At 50.1% G+C, this 17456-nt stretch overlaps 1 protein-coding gene across 3 annotated transcripts; it reads right to left on the reverse strand.

The window, feature by feature from the left end:
• Positions 1 to 350: 350 nt before the first annotated feature.
• On the reverse strand, positions 351 to 14671 carry RMND5B (required for meiotic nuclear division 5 homolog B). 3 transcript variants are annotated; one of them, XM_072947136.1, is made up of 10 exons: positions 14552 to 14671; positions 9251 to 9401; positions 5938 to 6083; positions 5670 to 5810; positions 3761 to 3861; positions 3413 to 3579; positions 2467 to 2632; positions 1192 to 1294; positions 946 to 1100; positions 351 to 860 (listed from the first exon to the last, which is right to left on the reverse strand). In XM_072947136.1, the coding sequence occupies exons 2-10, from the start codon at positions 9387 to 9389 to the stop codon at positions 797 to 799; spliced, it is 1182 nt and encodes a 393-aa protein (XP_072803237.1). In that variant the 5' UTR covers positions 9390 to 9401; positions 14552 to 14671; the 3' UTR covers positions 351 to 796. The 3 variants fall into 3 exon arrangements, with proteins under 3 accessions (XP_072803237.1, XP_072803236.1, XP_072803238.1); XM_072947135.1 differs by lacking the exon at positions 14552 to 14671 and adding an exon at positions 13681 to 13956; XM_072947137.1 differs by lacking the exon at positions 14552 to 14671 and having other exon boundaries at positions 5938 to 6301; positions 9251 to 9389.
• Between the last annotated feature and the right edge of the window lie 2785 nt (positions 14672 to 17456).

Genomic DNA, 17456 nt, shown 5'->3' on the forward strand with positions numbered 1-17456 from the left:
TGGGAAAAAACTGGAAAGATCTTGGGCTTGAGGGCTGGATCTGGTTTAAAACTCTAAGCTCTCTTTCTGATAAGCTGTGTGCCCTTCTGGGCAAGTCATTTCATCCTCCTACATCCCCCTCAGACTCATTCCTACTGAGAAGGTAATGAGACTTCATATATGCATATGTAAACGTGCCTTGCCCAGGGCCTGACATCTCCCAGCTTTTTCTCCCAATCAGAGATGCAGGTTGGGTTCTTTCTGACTGAGCTGTGTGGCTACCATGCTCCCACCGACAGCAGCAGCCAGGCCATGCCCGGTGCCTGTGTGCCGTGGGCACGTAGTAATGCTTCATCAGTAAAGCTAAAGGGTAGCGCAGGAAGGAGGCCTGTGAATATATTTGCTCAGTTATAAAACGAAGGCGTCAGGTTGTAACGTGGACTATTTACAGTGGGACGTGGACACGCAGCTGTGAGGCTGGCACTGGTGTGGCGGTCACAGACCCGGCTGAGCACAGGGACGGGAGACATCCGCTGTACTGGCCAAGCCCTCTGCTCCTCTGTCGGTTGCTACTAAGCAGCAAAAATAAACAGGGAGAGACAGCAGGTATAGAGGCCAGCGTCTCCCTGCCCTCAGAGCCACGGAGCCAGCTGCCCAGTGCAGGATGCTTCACCTCCCGCCTTGGCCCCTGCCCGTGGTGGCACTCCTCAGCCAGTTGCTCTGAAATGAGCCACAGTCCATGGAAGCCAACCACCCCTACCGAGACAGGCCGAGGCTCTTGGATGAAAAATCTCTTTCGGCAAAGTTCAGGCAGGAATCAGAATATGATGCGTTTGCCATCTGCGGGGTTCTGCTCCATGGGACAGTAGGGACACTTCAGCCTACAAGGGGAGGAGAAGCAAGAACGTCTCGGGGCTGGCCAGCAGACCAGCCAAGCCGAGGTAGAATGGTGAGCTGGGGACTTACTTTCCTCCGTTAATGAGCTTGTTGAGTGCATCTCGGGAGATAACGTGGCCACAGATGAGCTTGATGGGAGGGTTGGAATCTGACGTCTGCTGGCGGAGGATGGGGCACGCGAACACTGAGTGGTACCAGCACTTCATGCCTAGTTCGATCTCAATCTGGGGAGGCCAGCAGAGCAGTGAGTCCCACTTCCCGCGGCGGCTGTCCTCCCCTGCGCCTTCCGCCGCACCTCCCCCTGCCAGGCCTCACCGGTAACTCGTCCTTGTGACTCCAGACCCCGGTGCACTGCCTCTGCTCAATCACAGCTTTGATGTTCATCAGCACGGGCAGCGCCACACAGCCAGATGCAAAGCTGCAGGACAAAGAGCAGAGGCTGGAGTGACCTCGCGAAGAACCCAGCAGACAGACAAAAGGACCAGCACACTGTCGTCGGGACATGACTCAGGACAGGGTTCCAAAGTGGCACATGATCAAATTGGTCCTTAAAAATCTCTCAGGTCACTCATAAAATGTGCTTGTGTGTGTCGAACTCTAGAGAGTCATTCTAATGCACCCCAAATTTTGAGAACTTACAGGAAAGACAAAAGGAGCATCCGGGGGCAGACATCTGCTCACCTAAGCCACTGCTAAGTCCTGGGTGTGACAGGGGCAGTGATCAGTTTGAAAGGACCCCATCCTGCCTGTCTACCCCTCTGCTGTCACAGCGCACCTCTGCCACTGGTTATCAACCAGGGTGCTTAGAAATGGGGGAAGTGGATTCAGTTCTGACAACGATGGGGTGGGAGTGGGGAGCCGACTGGTTGGAGCCTTGGGTACCAAATACCTACTATGCGCAGGGTGGTCGCGCACCACAGACCCATCCTGTCTGAGGGGCCGGTGATGCTCCCGCTGGGAAGACTGTTCTATAACCCGAGTCCGTGGTAACAAATTGGAGGGTGGAGGCCACCACGCTGGAGCACGGCATGAGACCCCACAGCCAGGCTAAATAAAGGCACCGCCGTGGTGCGGGGTGCGGCGGGGCCGCGTCCAGGTGACCCTCATTCCCTGTGAGGCCCCAGGAGCCTGTCTGCTCATGGAAGATGAGGACAGCAGGACCTCTAACTCCCAGGTTTGTGTGAAGCCCTGAGAAGAATGTCACTGTAAAGGAACCCTTCCAAAGGAAAGCTCTCAGCACGCGTGACTCAGCCACTCTCAGGTCTCCCTGAGGGGAAACAGCTTTGAGAGATGAGCTGGTAAGAGGGCTGGGCTGTGACAATCCAGGGGTGAGGTGCAGGAGACACAGACCTTGTTCAAGAGATCTTACAAAATGGGAACCTTGACCCTGCTGCTGACCTTGTGGTGACCTCGTGCCACAGCTCTCCTAATCTCAGTTTCTCCAACTGTACAAACAAAGGTAATTCCTCCCTGGGAGAATGACTGAGACAGCCATTTTAGGTAGGAGCACCGTCCCTCGATGTGGCCTTGGCAAACTGGGTTTCCCTCGAAACCCTCCCACTGGGGCTGTGCCCCCAGGGCCGGCTGTACCTGACACTGAGGGGGGACTCCACGGAAAGCCCCAGCAGGGAACAAGCATCCCGCGTAAAGGTCTCGCAGATCTCGGCCCAGTGGCTGCTGTCCAGGAGGTGGCAGTAGGGGGACTTCTCCAAGCCCAGCCGCAGGTACACCAGACTGCCCATCATCACCTGGATCTCTAGGAAGCAAGGGGATGTCAGGGCGCAGCCTCTCCCCAGGACTCTTCATCCAGCCCCAGGGCGGGGGCAGGGCTGCGGGGGCAGCAGGGGGAGCAGGCTGAGCCCTGTGGCTCCCAGGCCGGTGACCTGGCCAAGCAGGGATTAAAATGCCCTCCAGCAAAACCGGTTTTCTCCAGTGCGGAGGTGGGGCCTCTGGGCTGCTTCTGTGGGGCGGGGCAGGCGTGACCATGTGCAGCAGGTAGGGAGGGGCTTCAGTTCTCTTCCCACACTTCCAGTCACATCCAGGCGCCGTCTCAGGTTGGTGCTCACATCTCTATTCTCCAAACACTAGCTAACCTTCCTTTTTAAAAAGCTTTCAGGAGGCAGCAGTAGCTAGCTAAGATTTCGTAACATTGCTGGTGTTTATTTCTAAGTAAAACGTTAAGTAATAAGTATGAGTGGAGCTAAAGAAAAAAGTTACTGGCGGTCGGGTGGTTACTAATTGTGAACATCTGGAAAGTGAGGCTAAAACCAATGGGGTCTGGAAGTCCTGGTGTGAAGGCCAGTGGGTGGCGGTGAGCTCTAGGCGGGGCGTGTGTGGCACAGGGCAGGGGCACACCTGAGGTGGTGTGAGATGAACCTAGGAGGGTGCGTCAGAGGCAGGCAAGGAAAGGCCTTGAGTCGAGTTCACCTGGGAGATGGTGGGGCAGGGACCACGTGGGGCAGGGACAGGCAATCCCGCACATGCTGACCCCCGGCCAGAGCCCAGCCGTGCCCACCCCGGCACCCGGGGCACATACCCCGCTGGTGCAGCCGAGCAAAGGGCTGGAAGTGCCGGGCGTAGCTGAGGGCCTCTAGCTGCTTCTCGGGGCCGCCTGCCAGGAGGCGGATGAAGTGCAGTCGGTGCAGCTTGAACTCCAGGGAGCTGTTGAGCTCGAGCAGGCGCTGCCTGTGGGAGACGGCCCACCTGGGAAGGAAGGGGCCAGGTGAGCGTGGAGCCGGTGGCGCAAGGGAAAGGGCCCTGGCAGAGACTTCAAAAGCCTACGTGAGGCCCATGAGACAGGCAGGAGGCACGTCATGTACAGCGGGTGAGGTGAAGAACACAGACAAGCCCTGCCCCCCGCAGACCCCGCCAAGGGCCAACTTACTCCAGTGCTGGCCCCAGGTCTTGTTCGTGCAGAGCTTCCAGGATTCGATTCAACTCCAGGAAAGGCTGCTTGAAATCCAAGTCCACGTTCAGCGTTGATTCCTACAGGGAGAGAGCAATCCACCCCTGGAGCACAGTGTTTCCAAAACTGTCTGCTCTGCACCTAATAAAACCTTATCCACAAAAGACAGGCTAGTGAGGGCCAGGTTTTGCATGAGAAGCCACAGCCTCCTGCCAGCCACCTGGACCCCTCATTTCCACCTCAGTTCTGGGAGGCTGACAGCTGCATGCTGGCCTCCCGGAGGGCAGATACAAATCCCACCCCACCTGTGGGGTACTGGGCACCCATACTGAGTAGCATGGAGAGAAAATTATTCCTTTTCAACCCTCATTACATTCAGGGAAGGCACCCTTTACTTCCACTGCTAGTGCGTCTCTAACCCTAACAAGGCTACTCTGCCATTTTACTCATCTTCCTTTTTAAGAAAGGGATTGTCAGGCACTCCGAACCTGCCTGGCAATCAACTCTAGCTAGAAATTAATAACTTCACTTTTCATTGTAATATTTTTATAGCCACTTTCTATTTATGTCAAAGACACTGATTTCTAAAATAAATTTATTTAAAGAAGCCACAAAAGCAAAAACAAACAAGTAGGACAACGTCAAATTAAATTTAAAGCTTCTGCACAACAAAGGAAACCATCAACAAGATGAAAAGGTGACCTGAATGGAAGAAAATATTTGCAAATTACACATCTGATAAGGGGCTAATATCCAAAATATATAAAGAACTCACATAACTCAATAGCAAAAAAAATAAGCAATCTGATTTTTTAAATGGACAGGAGATCTGAATAGGTATTTTTCCAAAGGCGGCAACAAAACGGCCAATGGGCACATGAATAGATGCTCTACGTCAGTAATCATCAGGGCAAGGCAAACCAACACCACAGCGAGACACCACCTCACACCTGTCAGAATGGCTGTTACCAGAAAGACAAGAAAGAACAAGTGTTGGCGAGGACGTGGAGAAAAGGGAATCCTCATTCACCTCTGATTGGAGTGTAAATTACTGCAGCCACTGTGGATAACAGTATGGAGGTTCCTCAAAAAATTAACAAGAGAGCTACCATACGATCCAGCAATCCCACTTCTGGGTGTTTATCCAAAGAACCCCTGTGTTCATTGCAGCGTTATTTACAATAGTCCAGATGAGGAAACAACCTAAGTGTCCATCGACAGATAAATAATGAAAATGTGAGAGATATATATAGAGATATATAGATATACGATATAACATTCAGCCATTAAAAAAAGGACATACTGTCATTTGTGATAACACGGATGGAGCTCAAGGGCATTATGCTGAGTGAAATATGTCAGCTGAGACAGACAAATACCATATCATCTCACATATATGTGGAATCTAAAAAACTAAAAAAATTTTCTAAAAAAGCCAAGTGCATACATGCAGAGAACAGATTGGTGGCTGCCAGAGGCAGAGGGTAGGGAGTGGGAGAAAACGGTAAACTGTTTTGAGTTTTTTAGTTTAAATAAATTAAATAAAAATTTTAAAATAGATATTAACTCATTTAAAGAAAGAAGGCATCAACAGAAAGGGGCTGGTCTACAATGGAAGCAAAGTGAAGGAGAGGTCTCGAAGGGAACCTGGACTTCCCGTGCGCCGTCCAGATGCGAGGGTGCCCCGCGGGGCCTCCCGCCCACTGGAGACGGGTCTCTGAGAACGCATACACCTATCAGACTCAGAGACTGACGATGCACGTATCTGAGTCATGTAAACAAACTGACTTGTCTGGACACAAAAGATAAAAACAAAAAAGAGTAACAGGGACCTAATGTAAAGAAAACCACCAAGCAGAGAGCCAGCGCTCCCCAGCCGGCCCGTTACCTGGCACAGCTCCTCGGCGACACTGAGCATGCCCTGCTGGTACAGGTGCTCCACGATGGCCATCTGCAGGATCTGCTGCTGCTTCTCCCGCGAGTCCCACACCGCGTCGGAGACTACACCGCAAATCTCAGAGTCAAAGTTCTGACGAGGACGAGAGACAGGGCGCTGTGACTCAGGCTCGCACTGCTCGCTCTGGCTTCCTGCGGAGCCCACTGCGCACCAGTGGCAGGTATTCCCGCCCCAGGGCTGGAGCCGCCCACCTGCTCACCCTGTCAATGGCTTTGCCCACTCGGGAGACACTGCTGTGAATGTCCTTGTGGTCCGAAGCCAGTTTCTGCACGGTGTCTTTTATCTTCTGGCAGCACTGGGACATCACCAGGGAGAGGGTGGCTGAGAGAGGGGTCCCCTGGAGGGCTGCAGAGAAACACTGGCAATGAGTTGGGACCCAGAGGAGCAGACCTTGTCCCAGCCTCCTTATTCTAAATGTCAGCACGGAGGCCCAGGAAGGAGCCCTGAACTGCAGACTGAAAGACTCAGCTTCTCCTCCTGTTTCTGCCACTTTTTAACTGCATGACTTGGAATTGGTCAAGTGGGACAAGCCGGTTCATCTCTTGGAGTCTTCATTTCCTCATCTGCAAAACAGGGGTGAGAGCACCAGCCTTGTAGGTTGCTGTGAATGAAGATGATTTGGCACTTAGGCACTTTGTTTTGGCTCATTCAGTCCTCACCATCATGCTCTGCAAGGGGCACTCTAAGGATCCCGTCCTATAGCCGAGGAAGCCGAGGAAGTAACTCGCCAGATCTCACAGCAGTGAGAGATCTGAAGCCCGCGTGCCTCACCACCACAGCGGATGGCTCCTTATCTTGAGGGAGATGCCATGCGGGAAGACTCTGAACCATAAAGCGCTGTCCACTTGTTAATGCCCTTATTTGCCCAGAGGACACCAGGCAGGCCATGGTCTCCAGGGAAGCTCAGGGACACTTCTGGCTCTGGATTCCAGGCTCACAGTGATTTCCCCCTTTCTGGCTGGGCTGGAGCCACACCAACCACCAAGAGCATGTGAGACTTGGAACAGAGGAGGGCAGACAGGGCATGGGGTCGTTCCTTCCAGCCCAGCATCTACGCCCCTTCTTTAGATGGCAGCACCTCAGTTCAGGGAAGGAAACATGACACAAGGAAGGGAACGTGAGCCAAGAGGGCCAGGGAGCATCTCAGCTCCAAGATCAGAAGCCCTGGGAGACAGACGCATTCTGCCAGGTTATTAAACAAACTGAGGCTGCCGGAGCACCATGGCCACCTCAGGGGACCACTGCTCTGAGAAGGAATCCAGTGTAGATTGAGGGTATCACCTGAGCACCTAGACCCAGCTGGGCTGAACCTATCAGTCACCTGAGTCTATAAACCCAGCACCCTCTCCCTTTTGTTTGTCTGTTATTTAAGCTATGTGGGCTGGGCTCCTGTCACTTGTAACTGAATGAGTCCTGACAAATACAAACAGGAGGTGGTGGCTGGGCCACCCACCTACTCCTACTAGGATGGCCATCATCAAAAAGACAGGTAATAACAAGTGTTGGCGAGGATGTGGGGAAACTGGAACTCACACATTGCTGGTGGGCATGTGAAATGTTGCAGCTACTCTGAAAAATAGTTTGCCAGTTCCTCAAAAAGTCGAACAGAGAGGAACCATAAGACCCAGCACATAAAAAAGAATGAAGTAATGATTCAACAGGGATGAACTTTGAAAACCTGCGGAGTGAAAGAACATAAAAGACCACATGTTGTATGACTCCATTTATAGGAAGTGTCCAGAATAGGTAAGTCCATCAGGAGGAAGCAGCTTAGCGGTTGCCAGGGGCTGAGGGAGAAGGAGAAATGGAGTGATTATTAATGGGCAGGGTTGTTTTTGGAGTGATGAGTATGTTCTGAAATTAGTGAGTGGTAATGACTGTACAATTATGTAAATATACTACAAACCACTAAACTGTACACTTGAAAACAGTGAATTTTATTTTATTGTTCTCTTTTCCTGTTTTTTGTTTTTGTTTGTTTTCTAAAAATCTAGGTAAATTTTAATGTGAATTATAGCTCAGTTTAAAAAAAAAGGATATAAGAACCAGGGGTTACCTCTGGTCAAATCTAAGCCAATTTGATCATCAAAATAAGTAATAATAGTAATGGAGTATAACCCACTGAATAAAATAAGAATTTATGAGCATGAACTTAAATAAATAAATACATATATACATAAATACATAAATAAGGGAGATGGGAAAGCTTCTTTCTTTTTAAGAGAGGAGGAGATAATTAGATTTATTTATTAAATTTTTTTTTAATGGAGTTACTGGAGACTGAACCCAGGACCTCCCGCATACTAAGCAAGCACTCTACCAATGAGCTACACCCTCCCTTCTTGAAAGCTTCTTTCTTACAGTTGAATGGCAACTAATAAATGTATAGGGAATGACAGAGCAGGAAAAATCACTGATATTGCAACTTACTTCGTAATGCTTAATTCAGGCAAGAATTAATGGATGCTAAAACTGTGGGCTGAAGTTTGATAAAGCACAGGAAATTTATAATTTCAAAGTACCTCCCCACAAATTACTTACGAATCAACTCTAAAGAAAAAACTATTAACTTTAGGGTACCGGAACCTGACAGACACTATCATAACCAAGTAACCAAACTTAACACCACCAGTAATGGAACAAATTGATACCTTGTACCTCCTGGTATGATGCACTGAGAAACGCAACAGTTCTGAAGGACTCCTGCCCCAAATGCAAAAAAGGACTAGAAAACAGCAAACAAGTCCAAACCGAGAGCCATTCTGCAAAATCATGGCCTTAATGTTTCCAAAAATGTCAATGTCATGAAAGACAAAGGCAGGCAGAGAAAATGTCCCAGACTGAAAAAACTAAAGATTAGACATGAAAAACTAAATGCAGTATTTGATCTTGGATTGGATCCTGGACTGGGAAATAAAATTAAAATGTTTTATGAAAATTACTGGATATTGGCAAATTAAAATATGAGCTAGATGTATTAGGTCATAGTATTATGCTAATGTTTAAATTCTTATTTTAATAATTATACTGTGCTTATGTAAAAGAATGCCCTTGATCTTGGGAAAACCACACCAAGGGTTTAGGGACAAAGGAGTATGTACTTTCTAATGGTTTAAAAAGAATTAAGAATATGCAAGAGAATTAATAAAGCAAATAGGGCAACATACTAGCAGTTGATGAATCTGGGTGAAGGGTATCGATGTGAGCTCTTTACACTATTCTTGGAACTTTTCTGTAAATGCAAAATTATCTTAAAATGTCTTAAAAATTCAAAATAGAAAAGCAAATTGAAAACAAAGTGTACATGAAAATAATCTCAGGTAGATGAATAATTTCTGATGGGCTTTTTGGAAATAGTTCAGACACTTCCATTATCCTCTTTCAAGGAGGCCTAGGGACCCATGTGTCAATGTCCTAACCATCATCCTTCCAGAACCCTGGCACCAAGTAGCCTTGGGGTCCCCGGGACCCTGAGGGAGGCAGGTGCGGGGCTCTCGTGCAGGGACACCCACCTGCGCTGGCCAGCTCAGCCCGTAGCTGGCCTACGTGGTGCAGCAGCTCCTCCAGGCTCTGCTCACAGTGCTGCCCGTAGGTCAGGAACTTCTGTAGGACCTTGTCCACCTCTCTCTCCACACTCGCGCACTGCTCCATGGCGGCCTCTGCCTGGGGGCACAGGTAGGGTGTCCACTGCATCAGGCCCCATCTGGGCCAGAGGGGCACGGTGACAAGGGCTCCCAGATCCCCCTCACCATTCCCATATCGCACCTCAATGCTCAGAAATTCCCAGCCTAACATACCCGTGCCATCACCCCAGGGTGCCCATTGCAGGGTGCAGGCAGGTGTGAGGACAGGGGTTTTTTGAATCATGGTGAGAAAATTACTGTTTTCAGTTCTTTTCCATTTGTTTTGTTTTGTTTTTGGGGGGTAGGAGGCAGTTAGGTTTGTTTGTTTATTTATTTACTGGAGGTACTGGCGATTGAACCCCAGACTTCGAGTATGCTAAGCACACACTCTACCAATGAACTATACCCCACTCTCAACTCCTTTCATTAGAATCCTTGTTCCTCTCTTTTTATTTTTATTTATTTACTTTTTCCCCCTCTCCTTTTAATCAGAAGAGGGGGCAGGCCTTGCAGAGCCTTCAGCAAGCAATACTCTCTGTGCGATCCTATGTCACGTGCTTTCACACGTTCACTAGGGCCACCTTCTCCTCAGCGAGTGGAGCTGGTTTTCCACGCGCTACGGTGAGAGAAGCCGTGAAGGCGGTCCTCGAATGGCTGATGTTTGAAAGCGCAGTCTGAGGAACCAAGGCTGCTGGCAGTGGCCTGACCGGCCTCGCCCACCACTCCCGCCTCGGCCGCCCCGGTGCCTGTACACCGACGGGCGGCTTGTGTTCAGCCAGCAGGAACCTCTGCTCCCTCACAGCTCCGTGCCTTGGTATGCTCCTGACCACTTGAGAAGCCAGCTCATCCTTTGCGAGGCAGCTCAGAGGTCATCTCCTGCCTCTGTCCCCAGCCTGTTCCCGCCTGGCTCCCTCCACTCTCGCCTGGCAACCTTCTGTTTCAGTTCTAATCACTGGGTAATGATCTGGCCGAGGCCTGCCTCTCCCACCAGACTAGAACATCTCTTGCTGTAACACAACCTTCCCTCCTCATTTTACTGTTGAAAGTTCACTTCTCTCGTCCCAGCCTTCCCACCACTGAGGTCCCATGCCTAAGTCCCCTCCATCCCGGGCCACTGCTCCCCTCCATTTCAGAGCAGCCTTCTGCACTGAACACATGGACAATCCTCAGAATGCTGGGGACAGAGTTGATTTCAAGCCCCATCCTTCCATCTAAGACAGGATCTGAAGGGAGAGGCTCTGTCCGATGTCCCCTCAAACGTTCAAATCCAGCCAGCTGTTCATTCTCTCAAAGAGGGGTTCAGAGTAACATCACAAAGTGACCACCAGGATTCTCCCAGTTTCTCCAGTCTCTCCCCATTCCCCCAAGCACCGTCAGGCCGGACCTCATCATTTCGGCCCAGCCCGTAGCCACTGTCTCCTTATCAGACAGGGCCTTGAGATGTGTTTACGACCTTTCTCCTTATAATCGATGCTGTCACGCTAGAATTTGTAATCATGGTGTCTAGAAGACTTGCCCCCTCTTCATGCCCTCTGAGGAAATGCCCTATAATGCATATGAGCCATTATGGGCAAAATATAACAGGGACACCTATCAGAAATAATAATATAGTTATTATTATTATTGCTATTATTAGTTAATATTTCATAAGGGCTTATTATGCGACAGGAACTGTTCTATTGACTTGGCATGCATCAACTAATTTACTTAATTCTTATAAAAACACTATGAGGTACGTACAATTACTAGACCCACTTTACAGACGAGAAAATAAAACTCAGAAAGATTAAATAAATTGCCCAAGGTCACACAGCTGGGAAGTGGAGGACCGGGAACCGAAGCTGGGCAGTCAGGCTCCAGGCTCCAGAGCGCTTTTCTGAAACACTTCGCAACACAGTACTCTCTGGACCAGCCTAGCAGTCCACCACCTCACCAGGAAGGAAAGCAGCCAGTATTTATGGCTGGAGTGAGTATAGAGCAACAATTAAGGACGACAAGAAACAGGAAAGTAACCACAGAGCCTGTGAGATGATCAACTGGGAAAGACGGCAGCACAAAAGAATGTAATTTACCCAAAATAATCACAGCTCAAAAAAGGTCAGGACCTCACCACGGTCAAAAGTCTGGCCCTGTCAGACACCAACACCAGGACTATCAAAGGGAAGCCCAAGTCAGCATTTTGAAATTATGTTAAAAAGCTGAGGAAGGAGGTGGGTACAAGACTTTTCATCCCAGTGCTATGTGTTGCAGTAGGGAGTTGGACACAGCGTAGGGGCCTCATCACAGGGGGAAGTGGTAAGTCAGGAAGTACAAATGTAGGGGATGCATCTATGGAAACCTGGGTAGCACTGAGAAACCATGTTCCAGATACACCCACAGCAACATCTAAGATCCAAAACATGGCACTGAAGGGAAAAGACAAAACAAAATGAAGACCAGGCAGAATACCATTTACGTAGCTTAAAAATACATGCATATGCATACAGTGGGTGGGAAAAGCTCAGTGGTAAAGTGCATGTTTACCATGCATGAAGTCCTGGGTTCAAGCCCCAGTACTTCCACTTAAATATATATATATATATATATATATATATACACATGCAAATAAAAAACTGTGTACCAAAGACATTAGAGTGGTTTACTACGAGGGGTGGGGGTGCTGGTATAGGGGAGAGAGGACTGAGGATAAAAGGGAATATGCAAGTACATGCAAAGGAGAAAAAAAAAAAAAGGTCTGCCTTTTGAATCATTTAAATGTACCAGGAAAGTGTGATCACCTCAATAAAATATTTTTAAATAAAATAAATGAGATGGGAAAACAGAACTGATTTCAGGTATTCCATCTGAAAAGCCCAGGAGGCCAATTCACTGCGTACAGGGTGAGCCGCTCTGCCTTAACCACAGTCGGTCATCCTCACCAGGCACAAGGATGAATGAGTGTGTGAGTTTGTCTTCAGGATTAATCCAGTGGAATTTCATTTCCATTGTCCTAAGCTCTCCTTCCCAAGGTGTCACATGGACAGAAATTATCTACCAGGGTGATCACTCCAAAACAACACATCAGATCCTGTCACCCCCTTCACTCATCACTGCCATGGTTTGACATATGAGCCCTTTGCAACTGTACATTCGCTTCCTCGGCACAAGCTGTTCCTGGGTCTAGCGTGCCCTCCACTCTTCTCTGCAAGGAGAACACAAGATGCAGTTTAATCATCAGCTCCCCCATGAAGCTCTCAATGAAATCTCCTCTGCTTCACAAACCAAACCTCTGTCGAGGCTGCCGTACCACACACATCTGAGTTCTCAGCACTGCGGCACAGTAACTGCCTACTCACACATCTGTCTCCTCCCACGAGTGTGAGCTGCTCAGGGCTGGAGTCCAATCTCATCCTCTCTCCCCTCAGTGCCCAGCCCAGCTCCTGGTCCATGGTGGGTGCATCCATTTCCTAACCCTTGGACCAGGAGGACTGAGCTCAAACCTGCCAGGGTTGGGCAGGAAGAGACATGAGTGTAATATTAAAATCCCCACCAAGGCATACATAGGGGTGTTGTCCCCAGTCTTCAGCATCCTTTCTGGAGCCAGGGGGAAGAAGGGAACTTTGTGCAAATTATAGAAAGGTCCCTTTTGCTTGACACAGAACTGGACAGCCTCCAATGACCCAACACAATTTTTTGCACCCCGAGCCTCTATCCATTTTTCACCCTACACATCACTCCTCTGCTCAAAACCCAAAAGATTTCCATTGTACTTAGAATAAAATTCCCCTTTCTTGTAATGGCTTACAAGGCTCTACGTGAGTCAACTCCCAATCACCTCTTCAACCTCATCACATACTGCTACCTTAATAGTCATATTCCAACCACACTAGCCTTCTTTCTATTTCTTGAACATAAGTTTATTTCTACCTCAGGGCTTTTGCACTGGCTGTTCCCTCTACCTGGAACACACTGCTCCCAGATTTCCCAATGGCCAGCTCCTTATTAGGGTCTCAAATGCAAACGTCGTTTCTTCAGAGATGCTCTCCTAGACCACAGTATCTAACGCTGACCCCTCCGCCCTACCCTACACCTGTCACCGTCACTATATTATATCACTCTGTTCCTTTTCTTCATTTCGCATCTTTACTTCAAGTTTCAAATCCTTCTTTTGTCATTAACCAAAACTGGAAGGAGTAAAAAGCCCACCACTCTTCATGGACTGCAGTCCCTACTGGGAGTTACAACTGCATTAACATGCAAATAACTGGCAAACTCCTACTCATCCTTCAAAAGACCTTAGTGGACTGCTCTGCCTGGCTCCCGCGTCCACAAGGAGTTACCTCGGACCGGGCCAGGTCGCACTGGGATGGGACGTCTGAGCTCCAGCGACTCCCACCGCACGGGCGGTTCCTCGTGAGTCCTGTGAGTCTGCGAGGGTCCAACTCGCGGCCCGGCCCGACGTCTGAGAGAAAACGAGCCCAGGGGAGGGCTGGTCGGGGGGCTCAGTCGCAGGACTTCGGAGGCAAGCCGGCGCCCGGCAGCCCGGCGAAGGAGCCGCCCAGCGCGCCGGTGCCGCCCGCCCAGCGCCCCGCCCTCGGGCCGCGCCCGCCAGCTCCCACCTGGCCCCGCCCCCGGGCCCCGGCTTCCGGCGCCGCCTTCCTCGGAACCGGAAGCCGCGGCGGTTGCTCGGCGGCTCGGACTCTCCCACTCGCGGCCTCGCGGAGGGTTGGCCGAGCCTCCTCCTCCCGCGCGCCCGGAGTGGAGTCGCCCGCAGGATCCCGGCGGCTTCCGCCGGCCACCGCTCCCGCCGTCCCGGGGCTGCGCCGGGGCTCCCCCGGGCGCCCGAGGCTGTCGGCCCGCCCGGGGCTCCCGGGGCGGCGGGAAGGAATAGGGGCGACCCACTGGCTGGCCAGCGAGGGTGCGCGCGGCGGCTCGGCGTCCAGAAGCCCTGTGCCTCCCCCGCTCCCGCCCTCCACCTTCACTCAAAGTAAAGACCTTACGGAACGACACGAGGCTCGTGAGGGGTCAAGCAGTGGGGCTTTCCCTCGATGGTTCCTTGATGCTCTTTGGGAAACATCGAGTGATGTTTAAAAGAAAAGTCCCTTTTTTCTGCCCTAGCCCTGCTGCTCCCCTAAGCCCGTACATAATGCACTGGGCATTCAACAGGAGATTCAAATTCTGCTCAGAGGGACCCAGCCCCTACCCTCCTACCTTCCGTTAGTCGCCCTCCTTACGGAGTGCTGGGGGAGACGGGTGGCACAACTGTCCTAAGGAGGAAGGGTAAGGGTTAGGAAGGAGGAGAGAGGAGGCAGTGACCCCAAACCCAAGCCAGGACTGAATTCACGATTCTCCCAGGCCCTCTTGCTCTGCAGGGAAGAGGCAGAGATGCTCCCTACTTCCTCTACAGGCTTCAAGGACTTGGACTAGAAACAGCCCAAGAGAAAAAATAAAATAGCAAAACAAAACAAACAAACAAAGAAACAGTCCAAGAGACTCGGTCTCTTGTTTCCCTGACTTCCTGCAGCCTTTTAGGGCATTCTCCCTTCCCACTCTGCACGCCTCCTCCCCAAAACCCACAAAGCACCCTTGCACAACCTTGGTTTGTTTTCCGTACAGCACTTGCACAACCCAGTCGTGTTTTCTTTATAACATTTGACTTTAAATTATCCTGAGCGTTTGTTTGTTTATTCTATCTTCCCGCCCCTAATCCCATCACGACTACCCACTTTCAAGATAAAAGCTCCTCTGGGGCCAGGACTTTGTACTCATCATTGCTGTATCCCCGACACTATGCGCTTGGAACACAGTAGGTGCACAGAAATGATCTGAAGTAGCCAATATCCTCCGCTCTTGAATGAGGAAACCGCGGCTCCAAAACCTGATGAAACACGCAAGGAAGAGGGCGGTCCACAGCCCCAAGAGGAGCCCGCGGGGGCATCGGAGCATCCCGGAGAAGCCTGTCTGTGCACCGTGAGCCTGGGTGGTCTTGGCCCCTGCCGGAGTCGTGGGGGCGGAGGGTTGAGTGAACCTTGCCTGGGGCCATAGGTCGGAAGCTGAGACTGCGTCCAAGCCAGCAGGACCTCACAGGCTTTCACCAACGCCCCAGCTTCCCCACTTCCTCTGGGGGTGCCCTGGCCTGCCTCAGAGCCACGCTGGTTGTGAGCAAAGCCCGGCAGCTGCAAGAACTTAGAATGCCCAGCTCACACGTGGGGCTCCTTCACCTCTGTCTGTCATTGTCTTCCTCAGTCCGTGGCTCTTACCTCTAGTTTTGTTACTTTGCAGAGTGCACCATGTTTTCTTACATTGTGGATTTTGTCAGCATTTCCTTGTTGGGCCTGTGTGGTTTGGTTTGGTTTAGTTTGTTGGAGGGTCGCGGCTTCAAAGCAGAACTTAGCTGTTCTCCACTAACTCAGTAATTGTCTACTTCAGCTTCTGCTGGTTTTCTAGGATTTAATTTCTAAAGTTTAATTCCCACTGTGTGTCCATTTTATTTTGTAGGGGGTGGTGCAAAGTATGACTCTTTTTTCCCCCTACATTTTTGTCCAGTTGTCCCAGAACTGCTTATTAAATGATCTTCCCTTACCCTCTCATTTTGAAGCTCGTCATCATAACATTAAGATTTCCCACAGAATGAAATCTACTTCTTTCCATTGACGTGTATAGTTTTATTTTTACACCAATGTCATGGTGTTTTATTCACTACTTTGTAACATGCTCTAATATGTGGTGGGATTAAACTCTGCTCACAAAAAGGACAAGAAAAACAAACACAGGGTTATTAAGGAAGCAGTTCACCGGTCGCCTGAGGGTGGGATGGAAGGGGTGAGTACAGGGGACACAGGGGAATTTGGGGGAATGAAGAAAATACAGGGAAGTGGGGTGCAAGAGGGTGGCTGTGTCCCAGGTCTTGGTCAAGTCCCTGGGATGTTCCCCATTAAGTTAGAGTCCATGGCTTCGTGCAGGAAGGAATTCAAGAGCGAGTCATAGTTCAGTAAAAGTAGACTTACTCAGAGAGATGCATACTCCATAGAGAGAGTGAGGTTCATCTCATTCAGAAGGGAAAGTGGCCACGAGGTTTTATGGGCTCCGTAACTTCGTATGCTAATCAGTGGGAGCATTATTCCAATTACTTTGGGGAAGGGGTTGGGAGTCCCTGGACCTGGGCCACCGCCCACTTTTTGGCCTTTTATAGTCAGCCTTGCAACTGTCATGGCACCTGCAGGAGTACTATTTCCCATGCTAATATATTACAATAAGCATATAATGAAGCTTAAGGTCTACTGGGAGTTGAATCTCCTGCCATCTTGGTGCAAATGGCTGTGTCCTTCTTTTAATGGTTGTGCCCTGCCCCCTTGCCTCCTGTCTCAATGGAGCTATTCTATTTGTTGACTGTAGGGTTGGCTTTACAATTGTCTGTCCTATCAAAGCAGTGAATTTTCCTGTATGGAAATTATACCTTAAACATGGCAGAGGGCAGAGAGGCCAGTACACAAAGAGCACACTAGATAAAAAGATAAGAAGGAAGAAAGGAGGAGGGAGGGAAAGAAGGAAGGAAGGAAGATTGGTTCTTGACAGAGAGGACAGGCCCCAGGGTGCTCTCCTGAAAATGTAGCCTTCCTTGCCTCCCAGAGCGCATCGAGGAAGGCCAAGCTTGGAAAAGATGGACCCTCCAGTGCTAGCTGGTGGGATGGGGGCAATGACAGGTGTGTGGAACCTGGAGCATCAGGGCTCAGCCTGTGGAGTTCAAGGTGCCGGCTCAGGCCCTGCTCTTCCTTCCAATCTCCAGGTGGCTCCCAACCAGTCTCCTGTCTCCCTGTCTCAGTCCCTCCTTGCAAAGCTTTGGTTCAGGCCAGGAGAGGCTACATCATTTGTAGTTCCTCGAGTGAAATGAAAATCTAAGGCCCCTTATTCCTTTTTTCTTGGGTGGAGAGAGTAATTAGATTTATTTACCTATTTACTTTTTAAGTGCACTAGGGATTGAACCCAGGACCTCCTACATGCTAAGCACACACTATACACTGAGCTATACCTTCTGCCCCTTAAGGATCCTTGTTCAAACAGCATTAAGTTCAAGATGGTGGCAGCCAAGCATTGCACCAAGTCTCAAGTCATTCTG

This window comes from Vicugna pacos, chromosome 22 (assembly GCF_048564905.1).
Source record: "Vicugna pacos chromosome 22, VicPac4, whole genome shotgun sequence".
Lineage (NCBI taxonomy): Eukaryota > Metazoa > Chordata > Mammalia > Artiodactyla > Camelidae > Vicugna > Vicugna pacos.

Excerpts from the sequence above, each read along its gene's own strand:
- RMND5B (XM_072947136.1), bottom strand. The coding sequence starts at position 9,389 with ATGGAGCAGTGCGCGAGTGTGGAGAGAGAGGTGGACAAGGTCCTACAG. Across the intron at positions 6,084-9,250 it reads GGCTGAGCTGGCCAGCGCAG|CCCTCCAGGGGACCCCTCTC; the intron begins GTGGGTGTCCCT and ends GTTTCTCTGCAG. Across the intron at positions 5,811-5,937 it reads TGGGCAAAGCCATTGACAGG|AACTTTGACTCTGAGATTTG; the intron begins GTGAGCAGGTGG and ends CGTCCTCGTCAG.